This window comes from Corythoichthys intestinalis, chromosome 5 (genome assembly GCF_030265065.1).
Source record: "Corythoichthys intestinalis isolate RoL2023-P3 chromosome 5, ASM3026506v1, whole genome shotgun sequence".
NCBI classification, from domain to species: Eukaryota; Metazoa; Chordata; class Actinopteri; order Syngnathiformes; family Syngnathidae; genus Corythoichthys; species Corythoichthys intestinalis.
This window is the reverse complement of record NC_080399.1, coordinates 59,735,913-59,754,895: the sequence shown is the minus strand read 5'-3', so window position 1 is coordinate 59,754,895 and position 18,983 is coordinate 59,735,913. Positions and strand designations below refer to the sequence as shown.

Sequence of the window (18,983 nt, the reverse complement as noted above, 5' to 3'; positions counted from 1 at the left end):
CACGAACCGGGGGGCTAATTTGCGCGACTCTACCTGCAGGGGAAGGTCCCGGGCAGACAACCAGACCTCCTGTCCCACCTTGTATTCAGGGGCTGGTAAACGGTGGAGATCAGCTAGCTTCTTGTTTTTCTCGGCGGTACGAGTGAGGGCAGCCCTTACAGTCCTCCAGATGTTCCTAATCCTGCTGACGTGGTCCTTCACAGCAGGGACAGCAACTTCCTTTTCCTGCTCTGGGAACAAAGGAGGTTGAAAACCATTACAGGCCATGAAAGGTGACATACCGGTGGCAGAGCAGATGAGTGAGTTATGAGCATATTCCACCCAGGGAAGGAAAGTGCTCCAGGAGACTGGATGATGGGCGGTGACACAGCGCAGGGCGGCCTCCAGGTCTTGGTTGGCCCTCTCGGTCTGGCCGTTGGTCTGAGGATGGTATCCCGAGGAGAGACTGGCAGCCGCTCCCACCACCTTCCAGAACTCTTTCCACACCAATGAAGAGAACTGAGGACCACGGTCTGAAACAATATCTAGGGGGAGGCCGTGAAGCCGGAACACGTGCTTGACTAAGAGGTTGGTGGTCTCAAGAGCAGATGGCAGTTTGGGAAGGGGAACATAGTGAACAGATTTTGAAAAACGATCGATGACTGTAAGGATAACTGTGTTACCTTCAGAGGGAGGCAGACCAGTTATGAAATCAACTGCAATGTGTGACCAAGGTCGACTGGGAATCGGAAGGGGACATAGCAAACCAGCAGGAGGCTGATGTGAGGCCTTCCCTCGAGCACAGATTGCGCAGGCTTTGACGAAGTTACGGGCATCTTTGGCCATGCCTGGCCACCAGAATGATTGGCGGAGGAAACCGAGGGTCCTATGTATACCAGGGTGACATGTTAGTTTGGACGAGTGGCTCCATTCCAGGACTTGAGAGCGTGCAACAGATGGGACAAATAGGCGATTCGGGGGACCGTTTCCCGGGTCTGGATCAGTTTCTTGAGCTTCCCTGACCATTGATGTAATTTCCCATCTGGCTGCACCGACCACGCAGGCCGAGGGAAGAATAGTTCCAGGGTCTACAGAGCTTGGACATGGTGAATGGAGCCGTGACAGTGCATCAGCCTTGCCATTGCGTGAACCTGGGCGATACGACAACGAAAAATTAGGAAAAGGAACAGTGACCAGCGGGCTTGTCGGGGGTTAAGACGTGGTGCAGATTGGATGTAGGAGAGGTTTTTGTGATCTGTCCAGATAAGGAACGGGATCTTAGCACCTTCCAGCCAGTGACGCCATTCCTGCAGGGCCAAAACAACCGCCAGCAATTCCCGGTTGCCCACATCATAATTTCTCTCGGCAGGGCTCAGCCGCCGGGAAAAAAAGGCACATGGATGCAATTTCTGGGTAGTGGGATCCCGCTGGGACAAAATGGCCCCTACTCCAGCGTCGGATGCATCCACTTCCACCACAAATTGGCGTGAGGTGTCAGGGTGTTTGAGGATAGGGGCAGAGGTGAAGAGGGACTTCAAACGTGAAAACGCGTTACCTGCGGCTTCAGACCAGGTAAAGGGGTGTTTGGTGGAAGTGAGTTGGGTCAGAGGGAGTGCCACCTTGCTGTAGTCCCTAATGAAGCGACGATAGAAATTGGCAAAACCCAAGAATCTCTGTAGTTCTTTGCGGGTACTGGGAGTAGGCCAGTCAACGACTGCCTTTATCTTTATGGGGTCTGGTTTGAGTTGGCCCTGGGCGATGATGTAGCCCAAAAAGCTTACTGATGACACGTGGAACTCGCACTTCACCGGTTTAACGAAAAGGCGGTTCTCCAAAAGTCGCTGCAGGACCATCCTGACGTGATGGCGATGGTCCTCTAGGGAACGGGAAAACACAAGTATATCATCAAGGTAAATAAACACAAAGCGATTCAGAACGTCTCTGAACAGGTCGTTCATGAGTCTCTGAAAGACAGCGGGGGCATTTGTTAGCCCAAAGGGCATTACTAAATATTCAAAATGACCAAGGGGAGTATTGAACGCCGTCTTCAACTCATCCCCCTCACGGATTCGGACGAGATGATATGCTGTACGGAGATCCAGCTTGGTGAACAACCTGGCGTGACTGAAGGGCTCAAAAGAAGGGTCAATTAGGGGCAAAGGGTACTTATATTTTATTGTTATCTTGTTTAGACTGTGGTAATCAATGCAGGGCCGCAGGCCGCCATCCTTCTTGCCCACGAAGAAGAAGCCTGCGCCGACCGGGGAGGAGGAGGGACGGATGATACCAGAAGCCAAGGAGTCTCTGATGTAGTCTTCCATAGCTTCTCTTTCAGGACCGGATATGTTGTAGAGTCTGCTTGTTGGAAGGGGTGCCCCCGGCAGGAGATCAATGGCACAATCATAGGGGCGATGGGGAGGTAGAGCGTGGGCGAGGTCCTTGCTGAACACTGTCGCCAAGTCATGGTATTCGGCGGGTACGTTGGAGAGGTCAGGAGGCTCTGGAGGATGGGCTGGCTCTTTGACCGATTTGCCAGGGGTATGTGCTGAGCCAAGACGCTCCAGATGGCAGTGATTGCTCCACCCCACAATCTTCCCCACCGTCCAGTTGATGTTTGGGTTGTGAAGTTTGAGCCAGGGGAGACCAAGGATGACAGGTGCCACTGGAGAGGAGATAATAAACAATTGTATTGATTCATGATGATTACCAGAGACCTTGAGCATGAGAGGGACGGTGCGATGAGATACTGAAAACAGTTTTCTACCATCCACTGCTTCCACCACTTTGGGGGCCTTGAGGGGTTCGAGAGGGATTTCAGCTTGTTTCGCAAAACCTTCGTCCATAAAACTGTCGTCAGCGCCAAAATCGATGAATACATGAAGTGGCATGGCGTCTAAACCATGGGAAACACTAGCTGGGAGTATGAGTCGTGACTGAGAGCAGGAATCTGAGGAGGTTTGGCTCACCATGGTGCTCCCTTTTATCTGGTGAGACCAGTCTTTTGGCTGTGCAGGGCAGAGAGGGGGTTTTGGTCGCTGTGTGTCACTGGGGGATGGTTTGATGATATCGGCAGAGGGTGACATGAGTGGCAGAAACAGACGTGACTTGATGGCTTTCTCCCTCTTGCGTTCTCTGATGCGATTGTCAATCTTTATTGCTAGGGAAATTAGCTCCTCCAGGGTGGAAGGCTCATCCCGTATTGCTAGTTCATCCTTTAAGTCATCTGCCAAATTACGGGAAAATACAGAGATTAAAGCTTGCTCACCCCAGCCACTTTCTGCAGCCAAGATACGAAAAGAAATTGAGAAGTCCGCCACTGATTGGGAACCTTGCTGGAGAGAAAACAGACGGCTTCTGGCCTCTCTCCCACGAACAGGGTGGTCAAATACTTTGCGTAGCTCTCCAGAAAAAGCGTCAAAAGAGCACAGCACCGGGGAATTCCTCTCCCAAAGTGCGGTTGCCCACTGACCAGCCTTTCCCCTCAAGAGGTTCACACAAAAAGCAACCTTAGCCGCGTCAGAGGCATAACTGGAAGGCTGCATATTAAAAACAAGGTTGCAATTAAGCAAAAAACGACTACATGAGCCCAACTCCCCAGAATAACACTCAGGAGTTGGTATAAACACGCCCGGCCGAAGTGGGGGTGATGGCCCACCAGTAGGACTACTCACGGGCAAATTAGGTCTGGCCCTGGAAGTGAGGGATTGTGAGAGCTGTGTCCTCACCTGCTTCAAGTTCATAGAAACTGCTTTTAGCGTCTCTTCCAAGCTGCGCAGCATTTGCTCATGATTACCTAGCATGTGTCCTTGGTGTCCGAGGGCCTCTTGGAAGCAGTTGGAGGTCGCTTGGTCCATTCTGTTGGCCAGATGATTATGTTAAGGCAAACTTGGAAAAGTCGATGCGGACCAAAGTGCGACCAGGAAACGGAAGTGGAGTGAAGGGTTTTTATCAAACAATGGCTGTGGCTGCGGCTGTGACTGCGGCTGTGGCTGCGGCTGTGGCTCAGGCTGTGGCTGCGAGGGCTTGGAGTGTGGGTGTCCTGATGGCAAAAACAAGATTAGTCAGCAGTTCAATGAAAGATCGTCAAAAACTACAGACTAGTTGGCCGATGAACCAATGGTCACTGACGGAATCATCTGGCACCTGCTTGCTGCCCAGGCAGCGCCTTATAAGCAGGGTTAATTGCGATGAGCTGCAGGTGCACTCCCAGGTCTGCCACACCCAGCCTGCCAAGGTTGAACTCATGCCACATAACAGGAAGTGTAACAACAATAAAAGCCAGTAGAGGGGAGTGTGGGCTAGGACCACCACAATTGTTGTCCTATGGACAGACTCTCCCACCTCAGCTGTAGATCTCTGCAGTTCATCCAGAGTGATCATGGGCCTCTTGGCTGCATCTCTGATCAGTTTTCTCCTTGTTTGAGAAGAAAGTTTGGAAGGACGGCCGGGTCTTGGTAGATTTGCAGTGGTCTGATGCTCCTTCTATTTCAATATGATGGCTTGCACAGTGCTCCTTGAGATGTTTAAAGCTTGGGAAATCTTTTTGTATCCAAATCCGGCTTTAAACTTCTCCACAACAGTATCTCGGACCTGCCTGGTGTGTTCCTTGGTTTTCATAATGCTCTCTGCACTTTAAACAGAACCCTGAGACTATCACAGAGCAGGTGCATTTATACGGAGACTTGATTACACACAGGTGGATTCTATTTATCATCATCGGTCATTTAGGACAACATTGCATCATTCAGAGATCCTCACTGAACTTCTGGAGTGAGTTTGCTGCACTGAAAGTGAAGGGGCTGAATAATATTGCACGCCCCACTTTTCAGTTTTTTATTTGTTAAAAAAGTTTAAATTATCCAATAAATGTTCCATTTCACGATTGTGTCCCACTTGTTGTTGATTCTTGACCAAAAAATTAAATTTCATATCTTTATGTTTGAAGCCTGAAATGTGGCGAAAGGTTGCAAGATTCAAGGGGGCCGAATACTTTTGCAAGGCACTGTATATACAGTGGAGTAAAGGAGCAAGAAGTGGTCCCTCTAGTCAGATGAGACGGGGGTAGCAGCGAGGACGTCTATCCAGCCAGGGGTCCGGACAGTCAGGAGGCTGCAGTTGAAAAATAGCCCCTCCCCAGAGGGGAGGGGGGAAAGGGGACACCGGGTGACTAGTGATGAAGAGACTAGACAACTAGATATTAGCATTGGAAAATAGAAATAAAGTAAGACTAGTGGTAGGTAGAGTAAGAAAAGGAGATAGAACTCAGCGGCTGTACTTCCCCCAGCATTATAGCTTCTAGTGCAGCTTAGACTAAACTGTGAGTCTACTCCGACTTCAACTAGCCTAACCATAAGCTTTGTCGAATGGGAACGTTTTTAATCTAATCTTAAATGTGCAGACTGTCTTGGCTTCTTTAATACTAGCTGGAAGCTGATTCCATAAAACAGGGGCTTGGTGGCTAAAGGCTCTAGCTCCGACAGTACTTTTAGAAACCCTGGGAACTACCAGTTCTCTGTAATATATTTGTCCATCATCTTATAAGACATGGAATTTGATTAGGTTTTTTTTTTGTATTTCAATCTGGTTTTACCCACATTATAAAACTTAATGTGGTGTGTTTAGTCGTGCTTGGAATGAATTAGGCAATTTAGATGTAAAACGCAGTTCATTATGTGAAAACATTTTGATGCAAAAGCCACACTGGAACTAATTAATTTCATATCTTGAAGTACCATCATAGTTGCCTCTGCAAACAGTGTATTCTCATCAACATATGGATGAATGAATCGATTTTGACCATTTGATGTTTAAAACTTTTCCCTCTGACTAGTCGTTGGCGAGTGGATGTGTAGCAACCACAACATAAACAGGAATTTGCATAATGTGACGGTGTGACGTCACCTTGTCATAGACTTAAAATCAGCTCATTTCAACTTCAACCAGGTCACACACAGATTTTGACACATCTATTGCATGAAGCATCGGGGTGGGGGTGGGGGGGTTTGGGGGGGGGGGGGGGAATAAAATTTGACATTAGTCATCCATAAAAGGCCACTGATGCTGTGACTAAACAATTTTGTTCTTTTCACTTTCTCTTTTTTTAGACTATTGCAAAGAACTTGGATTGTATTGCACCAGCCTTTTCGTTCAACAGCTGCAACTACATGGTAAAAATAATGATTTATTTGATGGTTTCATGTTTTTTCATTTGTCAGTCTAATCAAAAAACAGAAAAAAGAACTTCCCCCTCTGACTTACAAACCCATCAGTCGTATACGTTACAGACTTACGGGGCTGGCCAAAAGTAGTGGCACCCCTGCAATTTTGTCAGATAATGCTTCATTTCTCCCAGAAAATGATTTCAATTGCAAATGCTTTGGTATTAACATCTCCATTTATTTTGCATGCAATGAAAAAACACAAAAGAGAATGGGGGGAAAAAAATAAATCATTATCATTTTAATAGGGCTGTCAAACTATGAACATGTTTAATTGAGTTAATCACAGCTTAAAAATTAATTAATCGTAATTAATCGCAATTCAAACCATCTATAAAATATGCCATATTTTTCAGTAACTTATTGTTGGAATGGAAAGATGGAAAGACACAAGACAGATATATACATTCAACATACTGTACTGTATTTGTTTATTATAACAATAAATCAACAAGATAGTATTAATATTATTAACATTCTGTTAAAGCGATCTACAGATAGAAAGACTTGTAGTTCTTAAAAGATAAATGTTAGTACAAGTTATAGAAATTTTATATTAAAACCCCTCTTAATGTTTTCGTTTTAATGAAGTTTGTAAAATTTTCAATCAAAAAATAAATAAATAAATAAAGTAGCTCGGAAACCCAGCTTTCGCACACTTGGCCCAACATTATCCTACAAAATTTGTTGGTAGTCTCCAGACTTCATAATGCCATGCACGCAGTCAAGCAGTATAGTGCCAGAGGAAGCAAAGCAACCCCAAAACATCAGGGAACCTCCAACATTTTTGACTGTGGGGACCATGTTCTTTTCTTTGAAGGCCTCGTTTTTTTTTCTTGTAAACTTTATGTTAATGCCTTTTCCCAAAATAGCTCTACTTTGTCTCATCTGACCAAAGAACATTCTTCCAAAACGTTTTAGCCTTTCTCAGGTAAGTTTTGGCAAACTCCAGCCTGGCTTTTTTATATGTGTCTGGGTCAGAGCCATAGAGTCCCTTTTCATTCAGACACCAACGGATAGTACAGGTTGACACTGTTGTACCCTCGGACTGCAGCACAGCTTGAACTTGTTTGGATGTTAGTCGAGGTTCTTTAGCCAACGTCCGCACAATCTTTCGTTGAAATCTCTCCTCAATTTTTCTTCTCTGTCCACATCTAGGGAGGTTAAACACAGTGCCATGGGCTTTACACTTATTGATGACACTGCGCACAGTACACATAGGAACATTCAGGTCTTTGGAGATGGACTTGTGGCCTTGAGATTGCCCATGCTTCCTTACAATATTGCTTCTCAAGTCCTCAGACAGTTCTTTGGTCTTCTTTCTTTTCTCCACGCTCAATGTGGTACACACAAGGACACAAGACAGAGGTTGAGTCAACTTTAATCTATTTTAACTGGCTGCAATTGTGATTTAGTTATTGCCACCCCCGTTATGTGCCACAGGTAAGTAATAGGTGCTGTTAATTATACAAATTAGGGAAGCATCACATGATTTTTCCAAAGGTGCCAAGGGTTAGAGTATTGAGATATAAGAGTTTTGTGTAAAATGATAATGATTTTTTTTAATGGTTTTCTTTTGTGTTTTTTAATTGCAAGCAAAATGAAGATATAACTACCAAAGCATTTGTAATTGCAATCATTTTCTGGGAGAAACTGAGCATTATCTGACAGAACTGCTGGGTTGCCAATACTTTTGGACAGTACATGTGTACGTGTGGTTTTCTATGACTTGTTACACTATGATAAAGTGGATAAAATTTTAATTAATTTTGGCCTCACTGATTAAAAATTATACTAAAGGGTTTCGAGCAGGTCTTTGTAGACTTTTAACCCACGGCAGGTTCTTATGTACATACAGTACATCCAGGGATTGCGCCGCAATCATATGAATGGAACGCTCTCGCTCCGATGACGCCAGCTTTCGCACACGTTACTTTGGCCATGCGCAGTCGCCGCTACTAAACATTCAAATCAGCAAACGCGGAGGATTGTCGGCTTTAATTTACTGTTTTTATGATATTTTTATTTTAAATATGTTTTATGTTCGCCTTTTTGTGCCTTTTGAAGCAAAAGAAAAGACTGCGTGCACGCCATTACTTCGAGTGGGCGGGCATGTTGTCTTCCGAGCTGAGGAAGTTGTTGTCAAGGAAGTGCATCATTGGCTGTCGTCTTGTAAAACTGCACTGCCCCCTAGGGCCTGGCATCGATACTACATCATTTACACGCGGAATTGTGACATGACTGGAATGTAGACGGAACCATGTAAATGTAAACATGAAATTTGACTTGTTCACCATGAAAACGGCCCTTAAATCATATATTGAAATTATCTTGCAAAAATATTGTTCAATTTGTTTGTTTGTTTTTCACTTATATCTATATTCTCAGGTGGAGAAGTCCCGTTCCGCCACTGCCAGAATTGTTGTCTGGAAAGAATTGGGCGTGCTGAGAAGTTATACCATGGAAAGCACTTACAATGGATTTGATCAGGGAATATATAAGGTTTGTCAAATTGAAATTTCTTAACTTTGATCTCAGTATTCATAATATTAAATGTACAAAGGTTTTTCAGGCTCAACGAGAACCTGTTTTGGACATCTAGTGGCGTGTTTTGGCAATTATACTCGACGAGAATCTACACCAGGGGTGGGTAAAATGTTCCACAAAGGGTCGCAGTGGGTGCGGGTTTCTGTTCCAACCTATCAAGATGAAACCTTTTGGTATCTTGCAAGCTCAAACAGTTGATCGCAGTCAGGGGCTTCTTGTTTCAGCAGAAACTTCATTGGTTAAACTGTCTGTGCTGGATCAGCTGGAACAAAAAGACCAGGACCTACTACGGCCCTTGAGGACCATTTAACACATCCCTGATTTTTTTGCGCGGCACGGTGGCTGAGTGGTTAGCACGTCCGCCTCACAGTTCTGACATCAAGGGTTCGATCCCGGGCTTCGGCCTTCCTGTGTGGAGTTTGCATGTTCTCCCCGTGCCTGCGTGGGTTTTCTCCGGGAACTCCGGTTTCCTCCCACATCCCAAAGACATGCATGGTAGGCTGATTGAACACTCTAAATTGACCGTAGGTATGAGTGTGTGCGCGAATGGTTGTATGTCTCCTTGTGCCCTGCGATTGGCTGGCAACCAGTTCAGGGTGTACCCTGCCTACTGCCCATAGTTAGCTGGGATAGGCTCCAGCACCTCCGCGACCCTTGTGAGGAAAATAGCGGCATGGAAAATGAATGAATGAATGAATGATTTTTTTGCACTCCGTTAATTGTCCCTTCCCAAGCCCGGAAGCGTGACATAAATTCCTGAATGCAACAGAAGACTATTCCACAGCGAGCATAACAGCAGCAACAATATCAGTGATAGTTCCGCCGAAAGTAACCACTCAGGATCGCTGTTTCGTGACGCTAACGATGGCAAAGTCTCACAGGAAAGATTATGTACAATTAATCCCTACGTGTTAGAACCAGAGGCGTCAGATGACAACGTTTTAATCGTCACAGCAGGTGTTGGTGCTGATGCCGATTGGCAACTCGACACTTGACGAAGGGAAGACAATAGTGGTAGGCATCTAGCATCGTGATGTCTCTCTGAACCTTTCTTTCCCCAGTCATTCTGTGATATACTGTTATTATCAGTAACTGCAAAAACAGACAAGTATTTACATACACTCCTGGCCAAAAGTACTGGCACCCCTGCAATTCTGTCAGATAATGCTCAATTTCTCCCAGAAAATGATTGCAATTACAAATGCTTTGGTAGTAATATCTTCATTTATTTTGCTTGCAATGAAAAAACACAAAAGAGAATGGAAAAAAAAAAAAACATTATCATTTTACACAAAACTCCAAAAATGGGCCGGACAAAAGTATAGGCCGCTTTTGAAAAATTATGTGATGCTTCCCTAATTTGTGTAATTAACAGCACCTGTTACTTACCTGTGGCACATAAAAGGCGGTGGTAATAACTAAATCACACTTGCAGCCAGGTAAAATGGATAAAAGTTGAGTCCTGTGTCCTTGTGTGCACCACATTGAGCATGGAGAAAAGAAAGAAGACCGAAGAACTGTCTTAGGACTTGAGAAGCAAAATTGTGAGGAAGCATGAGCAAACTCAAGGCTACAGGTCCATCTCCAAAGACCTGAATGTTCCTGTGTCTACCGTGCGCAGTATCATCAATAAGTGTAAAGCCCATGGCGCTGTGCCTAACCTCCCCAGAATCTAAAAAATTGAAGGTAGATTTTAACAAAGGTTGTGTGGATGGTGGATAAAGAACCTCGACTAACATCTAAACAAGTTCAAGCTGTCCTGCAGCCAGAGTGTACAACAGTGTCAACCTGTACTATCCATCGGCGTCTGAATGAAAAAAATGAAAAACTCTATGGAAGGATATCCAGGAAGACCCCACTTCTGACCCAGAGACATATAAAAAAGCCAGGCTGGAGTTTGCCAAAACCTACCTGAGAAAGCCAAAAACATTTTGGAAGAATGTTCTCTGGTCAGATGAGACAATAGTAGAGCTTTGTGGGAAAAGGCATCAACAAAGAATTTACATGGGGGGAAAAATGAGGCCTTCAAAGAAAAGAACAAGGTCCCCACAGTCAAACATGGCGGAGGTTCCCTAATGTTTTGGGGTTCCTTGCTGCCTCTGGCACTAGACTACTTGACCGTGTGCATTGCATTATGAAGTCTGAGGACTACCAACAAATTTTCAGCATAATGTAGTGTGAGAAAGCTGGGTCTCCCTCAGAGGTCATGGGTCTTCCAGCAGGACAATGACCCAAAACACACTTCAAAAACCAATAGAAAATGGTTTGAGAGAAAGCAATGGAGAACAGCAATGAGTCCAGACTTGAATCCCATAGAACACCTGTGGAGAGATCTGAAAATGGCAGTTTGGAGAAGGCACCCTTCAAATCTTAGAGACCTGGAGCAGTTGGCCATAGAAGAATGGCCTAAAATTCCAGCAAAGAATTGTGAGAAACTCATTGATGGATACCAGAAGTGGTTGTTCGCAGTTATTTTGTGTAAAGGTTGTGCCACCAAGTATTAGGCTGAGGGTGCCAATACGTTTGTCCGGCCCACTTTTATTGCCAAAAAGCAACATCTGACCAAAGCACAGTATCCCAGTTGAAGCCTGGGACCGTGTGTATTTTTGTGTGAAACCAAGATTGAGCTTTTTGGCAACAAACACTCTAAGTGGGTCTGGCGTGCCACGAAAGATGCGCATGCTGAAAAGCACCTCATACCCACAGTGACGTATGGGGGTGGGTCAGTGATGCTGTGGGGCTGTTTCGCTTCCAAAGGTCCTGGGAACCTTGTCAGGGTGCATGGCATCATGAATGCTTTGAAATACCAGGACATTTGAAATCAAAATCTGTTGCCCTCTGCCCGAAAGCTGTAGATGGGTCATCACTGGGTCTTTCAGCAAGGCAATGACCCTAAACATATGGCCAAATCTACACAGAAATGGCTCACCAGCCACAAAATCAAGCTCCTCCCATGTTCCTGGTACACCAGACTCACCGCTGTTCCAGCTATTGAGTCTGGCCACCATTCAGCGGATACAATTTCCAGGGCGGAGCAAGCCCCAGCAAACAGACAGCGGAGTGGACCAATCAGCGACGGGCAGACGTGACGTTAGTAAAACGACGAGGGCAGGACGAGGGACTTGGACGCGGAAGTAAACATACGAGGAGAGCGGAGTTTATTCAACATGGCTAGCGCGAGACAGACTGTTGTCAATGACTCGTGTTGATGTGTTTTTGGTAATTTAAAACTGATTTTACCGTGGATTGGAACATATTCTCGGCTCTCCTGTTCACCATCTGTGTTGTTGTGGCGACGACTCGTTAAGCACACGTCACGCAAATAAACAAATCTGATTTGTCGATTGATTTTGTACCTGCTCGAGAGGCCGTTAATGGGCTGGGTCCCAGACTTTTCTCTCAGTGTTTGAAAAATACAGGGAGAACAGTCTGGCCGTGCCAGGCAACCTCCCATGGCCATCTCAGTCCCCAGACCTTGTTTTGTTGGCAAAAGGGGGTTGCACAAAGTATTAACACCAGGGGTGCTAATAATTGTGACACACATTATTTGATGTCAAATAATTTTTTTCTCTATGTGGGATTTTTTCCCCACTGAATGAATGCACTTGTATTGAAGGTTGGATTTTTCTCTTTTTTTCCATTAAGGTCCCATATTATTTGAGTTAAAAAAAAATATATTAGAAGCTTAAAAACACATCTTTTTCAGGGGTGCCAATAATTATGGAGGGCACTGTATATACAGTATTTTAGAACAGTTGGTATTTATTTGGATCAAATATATTAGTCTGTTAAGAAAACACAAGTGTAAACTGACCATTGACCTGTGCAAATCTCTGAAACTGTATGGCCTACTGCACAATAAGCATAACACTGTCCATAAATATTCTGTCAAGCAACAATATTAAATACTGAAGAGAATCCAAGTTTGAGAATACTACCTTTGAAATTCCCTGCCCTTTCCCCATGATCGCTGTCTTGTTGTGTTTACCAGAGCGTGCGATGAGACAGCAGGTGACACCCTGGGCACCCTGGTGACATCGCGTTTGCAATGGCATCGCCATCCCCTTCCATCCTCCCCACTCCCGCTCTGCTATCACAAGGGAACTGATATGTGACAAAATCAACTGTCGACAACTCGCGCTTCATTTAACCAAATTGTAGTTACGCACCCCTTCACATCTTCAGTAATGGTAACGGCGTTGCAAAGATGGAAAAAGTAATTCATTAGTTTACTCACTACTTAAAGAAATAACACCGTTAGAAACGCTGTTTTACTCTAATGGCGTTATTAACAACACTCTTAGCTGCCGATTCACACTTTGTTTCTCTTCCTCCCTTATTATGTGTATGTGAATAGGGTCTTCAAATAAGAACCACAGAGCTGGAAGAAATGGGAATGAAATTTTGCCAGAGTCTGCTCTCCTTGACTACAGATACAAGGGCCCTTTATGGCAGGAGTTTGATCAACCACATTCATCTGGGACATGACATCATTGACCATAAGTCACACAAGTAAGATACTGTATCATCATGTTTGGAAAAAAAAACAAATTACCGTAATTTCTACACTATAGAGTTCACATGACGAAACGGCGCACATGCCAAAATTCTCAAAATTTGGTCACGGGACGTTTTTTCGTTTGGAAAAACTCTTGCGGCACACCAGAAACCAAAAATGTTCCAAAATTACTTCTGTACACTCTACTTAATTTTAAAATAATTTCTCAATATTTATACTTATGTGGAACTTGAGCCTGTTTAGATGAACACAAAGCTGATATCATGGCAGGAATCTCGCTGACATTTGCTTTGCAGGGAGGTTGAATTAATGTCTCTTCCACAGTGTGGGACTTTTTGTATTTAGCAACAACAACAACTTGGGGAACTTTTTTTCACATACATCATAGGGTCCAGGTGGGTATAATTAATTGAAAATAATGTACTGTTTACCTGTTGAGTGTGTATTATCACATACGTCCTCGTCTGTCAATGTTCATTCGAAATAGTTGGAAACCATTATTTATTTATTTCAAAAGTAAAAATTTTCAATTTGACAGACGAAAACATTTTTAGTCAACGTCAACTAAAACTTGTCAGGGAAGCTAAAGTTTGAACTCCGAGACAAATGTTACCTAGATAGCTAGATTACAGAAATAAATACGACCACAACCATGGATTGATTTTCTTCAAAGGTTTAGTACAAGAGCTCTTGGGTACAGACACGGAATAATGCACAAAGTGCCTCTCCGCATGTGGACAAAAGAGAGATACAGGACATGCCTCTATTTATGGGTTGACACCATAGAAACGAAATCGAAAGTTAGTAAAAACATCTCAAGTTACAGAAAAAACATCTCTCATAGGGGAAAACTACCTTAAGCTGTAACCTTGATTCACAAGCTGTGGCCAGGAAGAAGTTTGATAAGCCACAGTTGCTATATTGTACTCATTCAGGGCATTTTGCAAACATGACAGTCCATATTTGGGCATATTGACTCTGTCTACAATCGTCAAGGCTATGAGAAGGCCCACTCAAAAAGATTACATCAGATTATTCTAACAATGATACTCTATGCTATAATGTTCTCATGCAAGCATAACAAAAGCCTTCAACATATAATATATAATGGTTGTGTTTTAAGCATGAATAAATTCTCTCACAAAACTAGACGAAATTAGTCTTGAGATTTCATCAACAAAACTAGACGAAGACAAACACATTTTGAGATGACTAAAATATGACCAAGACTAATAAGTTTTATCGTCCAAAAGACAAGACGATAATTAGAAGGGCTGCCAAAAAAAAAACACTGAATGAAAGCGAAGGGTTTTTTTGTCTCCAATTTCAATATGATTTAGTTAGTCTTGTGGACACACAATACGTTTTCAATTAGTTATCATTTTGTATTTTAATTCTAGTTATAGACTTCATAATGATATTGATGGGTCAGATTCACTGCGCCACGCCTTCAAGTAAGGGGGCCATCCCACAATCCGGTTCAGTTATTCGCAGTCAGTCGCAGTGACACATGCAGCGATCCAATGCCAGATTTATGTTGAAAAAGTACGAAAGCTGCAAACAGGAAGGATTGCTTCAGGAAAGATTTTTTTCAAGGAATCAAGGTTATGATTATATTTTTCATTTTTTCACAAGAATTTTTAATGTAAAAAGCTCTTTGTTGTAAGGCTGCCGCCACATTGTCTAACACAGTATTTTTCAATGTTTTCTGAGTCACCGCAAATTTTTACATTGGAAAAAATCTCGCGGCACACCACAAACCAAAAATGTTCTAAAATTACAGCCTGTAAGGTATGTTGATGTATAAAATTAGTGTCTCATTATTTAGACATACTCAGTGTGAAACTTGAGCCTGTTTAGATGAACCCAAAGATGATGTCCTGGCAGGAATCATCATCAAAAGCTCTCAGTCTCTGTTTTTATTTCTTATAGCAGTTAGGCTTAAAAAGCTCAGAATTATCAGACAGACGGACTTTAGCAATGTCTTTAAGCGCATCAGGGCCAAGCAGATCGCTGACAATAGCTTTGAAGGCAGGTAGTATTAAGGTCTCTGCTACAATGTGGGTCTTTGGATTTAGCAACAAGTTCAGCAACAAGAAACTAACTGGCTTTGGGGGCTTTCTCATTTACCTTTGTAGCTTTTCTGAAAAAAGTTGCCTGTTTCTCTGTGTTTTTACAAAGGCGAACAAAATAGTCCATCGACTTGTTTTGAAGCGACAAGTGTTTCGTTTGGGGATGATGTTTAGGATAGCTGCTTGTGTCGTGCTCAAGAACTGGTCAGATTTCTAGCCGTCAGCCACCTTGCTGCCCTTGACAATGTGTTGGAATAAAACACATTTTCAAAATGGAAAGGACACTTTCGTGAATATTGACTCTTGACGAGTGTAATCAAATGATGTACAGTAGACGTGCTAGGGTCCGCATTGTCGCGGACAGCAAGGTAGCTGATGGCTAGAAATCTGAGCAGTTATTCAACGCGACAAGAGCAATACCTCGCCCATCTGCACACGACAGCAACTTTTTACCTCCTCCTTCCTTCCTACTGCAACTCCACCCGACGACGTAAAAAAAAAAAAAAAAAAAAAAAGCGATATTGGATAATTTCTCACAGCACACTTGACAATCTCTCACGGCACACTAGTGTGCCGCGGCACACCGGTTGAAAAACACTGGTCTGCTATCTGCAGTTTTTTTGCTTTTAACCAAGAATCGAGACTGTTTTACGTCCATATCTATATAGAATTCCGGGATTTAAGCATTTATTCATAAGGATTTTCACTGGAAGAGCTCTGTTTACATATGGCACCGCCACATTGACTGATAGTCTAGCATTATACTTTGACATATTCACATAAAATAAATGCTAACTGCACGTTTTTTTGCTTTTAACCAAGAATCGAGACTGTTTTATGTCCATATCTATAAAGAATTCAGAGATTTAAGCATTTATTCACAACAATTTTCACCGGAAAAGCTCTGTTTACATATGGTGGCCGCCACATTGACAACAGACTAGCATCGTACTTTGACATATTTACGTAGAATAAATGCTAACTGCATGGTTTTTTTTTATTGCTTTTAACCAAGAATCAAGACTATTTTGTTACCATATCTATAAAGAATTCAGGGATTTAAGCATTGATTCACAAGAATTTTCAATGTAAAAAGCTCTTAGTGGTGATAAGGCGCCACAGTGGCTTAAAGACTAGCAGCACATTCCGCATATTATGTAAAATAAATTCTAACTGCCCGTTTTTTTGCTTTTAACCAAGAATCGAGACTTTTTACGTCCATATCTATAAAGAATATAACGGATTTAAGCATTTATTCACAAGAATTTTCACAGAAAAAAGCTCTTTGTCTGTGATTCCACTCGGTCAGCTATGACGGCCATGCCAACAATGCAGGCCCCCTATTAATCGGCCCCGCGCCCCGTGTCCCGTCAATATCATTATGAATTCTATGTTCTAGTTTTTATTTATTTTAGTTAATGAAAGAACATTTAAGTTTTCGTTTTCTTCATTTAGTTTGTTTTAGGTAAGGATAATAACCTTTGTCCTCATTGATTAAAAATCAGTTTTTTTTTTTTCCAAATGCCTTTTCTTTGACAGGTAATGAACTTCTGTTTTGTGTCCCATACAGCTGCTTTGAAGATGATGAGCCCCCGTGTGTTGAAGAAATTGAATATTCCACGCCATGTCTTGGTCTCAAAGGCAACAACTTGGAATTGGATATTAATGGATGCATGGCTAACAACAATGCAGACGGTGGTGCTGACGGACAAACAGCAAAGCAAAAAATCTCAAGATAGTGTTCGTCATTTACAACAGTTAATTCACCTGCTCTGTCAACTTAGATAGCACAGATGACCACTGAATCTAGATGAAACAACTGCCCTCATGTGACCTTCACCGACCTGAGATGATCTGCAGTTTTAGAGCACTATCAAATGCATCTTACCTTTCGTTAGTCAATAAGGATTCTCAGTTTTTAGAATCGAATTTGATATTTTGACGTGACCCAAGTGAATAACTCTTAACTGGATACTGTCATCATGTCTCCATTATTGTACTCACTTGTGGTCTGTGGCCTTTGCCCCTTTAAATATTTAAATCATTTTTGTTTCTTATATTAATGGTCATTGTCATATTTATTGATCTACATTAGATTTGTAGGGATATCTTCTTTCTCAGTAACACAAGTTTTTTAGCTATTATGCTCAGTTTTCAAAGGAAAGTTTTGTTTTTTTGAATTTGCTGTTTATTTCTAGCAAGAATAAGACTTGATCTCAATATTACAATTAAGTATATAGTACATGAAGATTTGTAATGAAAAATAAATAGTGACCCTTAAACCTGTACCTAAGGGGAATTGAACAAAAAAGTCGGACTAAGAAAGACATAAAGGATAATCGGGAAGCCGCAGCTTGACTAAGCCTGATTGGTGAGATCTGGGAGGAAGTGGTTGCTCGTTTGCCGTGACAGAATGAAGAGACGTTGTTAATTAAAGCGAGGTTTGGATGACAATGGACGAAGCATGCGCGTACTCATTTTCTCCTAGGCAGGAAGAGCTGCTTCTTCAACAATATTAATCACTAAAAGCCAGTACAGTGCTTGCCACAAAAAACAAAGCAAAAATAAGTGCAGCAATTTTTTTCTTTTTAAATGCTCAAGAATAAATCCTTTCATACCACATAAATAGCAGACGGTTTAATGTGGGTAAGCCCAAACGTGTAACAGTGATCCCTCGCTACTTCGTGCTTCAAACTTCGCACCCTCAGTCAATCGCGGATATTTTTCAATTAAAAAAAAGAAAATTAAGATGAGCTGTCCCACGCCGACCGTGTAGTCAGTCTCATTGTCGCCCTCGCTCCCTCTCTCCCTGCACTTTGTTTCCCCAGGCAAGCAGTGCACGTGCACTGGAGTTGCTTATTAAAGTTAACGATATTGACAGATTATTGTGTTTGATCTTTTCAGAGTCACACGCTTCTGAAGCGCCGCACGTGAATCATCGTTTATCCTGTTAAACAGTTATTTTGGCAACTCATTGTGTATATGCGAGAGGATTTGGTGCGAGGCTCTGTGTGCGCATTGCGGGGGTGGGGTGGGGGCGCTGGACTAATGTGTGTATGTGTGTGGCGACGTTCGAGGCAGCCGGACGTTTTGTGATCGCGGCAATAAACCAAATGTTAAAAGTGATTTTAAACAGTTTGTAATTTCCACATGTCAATCCAAGAGTCACAGCAAGGGAGGTAACAGAAGCATTTAATAAAGCCAAGCATTTTTCGACTACAGTACAGTACTTAATTGTTGTTTAAAAATAATTTGGTGGGACAGTAACATGTTTAAAACTTATCTTGATTATTGCATTTCAAGTGCTTGAAAACCATTTATTACGATATAGTATATATACAGTGGGGAGAACAAGTATTTGATACACTGCCAACCCATTGGCAGTGTATCAAATACTTGTTCTCCCCACTGTATATATGTCTAAATGTGTACATGGCGGAAAACACTCAGGTGACTTGATGTTCCGCTCTGAGACCCCCAACTTGGCCAAATTTCAAAATTGTCCTACATGCATGTGTGATACATCATTGGAAAGCTTAAAATCTCAATTTTCTGGGGGAGGAAAAATTTTGAACGGGAGGGCATTTAGAAAAAAAAAAAAAATTAAACAGCAAAACCCTAACTGGAGGTGAGAGCACGCGAGAGCAG

At 42.8% G+C, this 18,983-nt stretch overlaps 1 protein-coding gene across 3 annotated transcripts in view; it reads left to right on the top strand.

Moving 5' to 3' along the window:
• LOC130915929 (cytosolic carboxypeptidase 4) overlaps positions 1-18,655 on the top strand; it is a 105,342-nt gene extending 86,687 nt beyond the window's left edge. The window contains exons 22-25 of one of the 3 annotated variants that reach the window (XM_057836179.1): positions 6,084-6,146; positions 8,586-8,699; positions 13,102-13,256; positions 16,906-18,655. In XM_057836179.1, coding sequence (XP_057692162.1) covers positions 6,084-6,146; positions 8,586-8,699; positions 13,102-13,256; positions 16,906-17,074 — 501 coding nt within the window. In that variant the 3' untranslated portion in view covers positions 17,075-18,655. Of the gene's footprint in view, positions 1-6,083; positions 6,147-8,585; positions 8,700-8,769; positions 8,876-12,735; positions 12,972-13,101; positions 13,257-16,905 lie in introns of those variants that run through there. The other 2 variants (XM_057836182.1, XM_057836181.1) reach the window with 2 other exon arrangements.
• Positions 18,656-18,983: the final 328 nt, after the last annotated feature.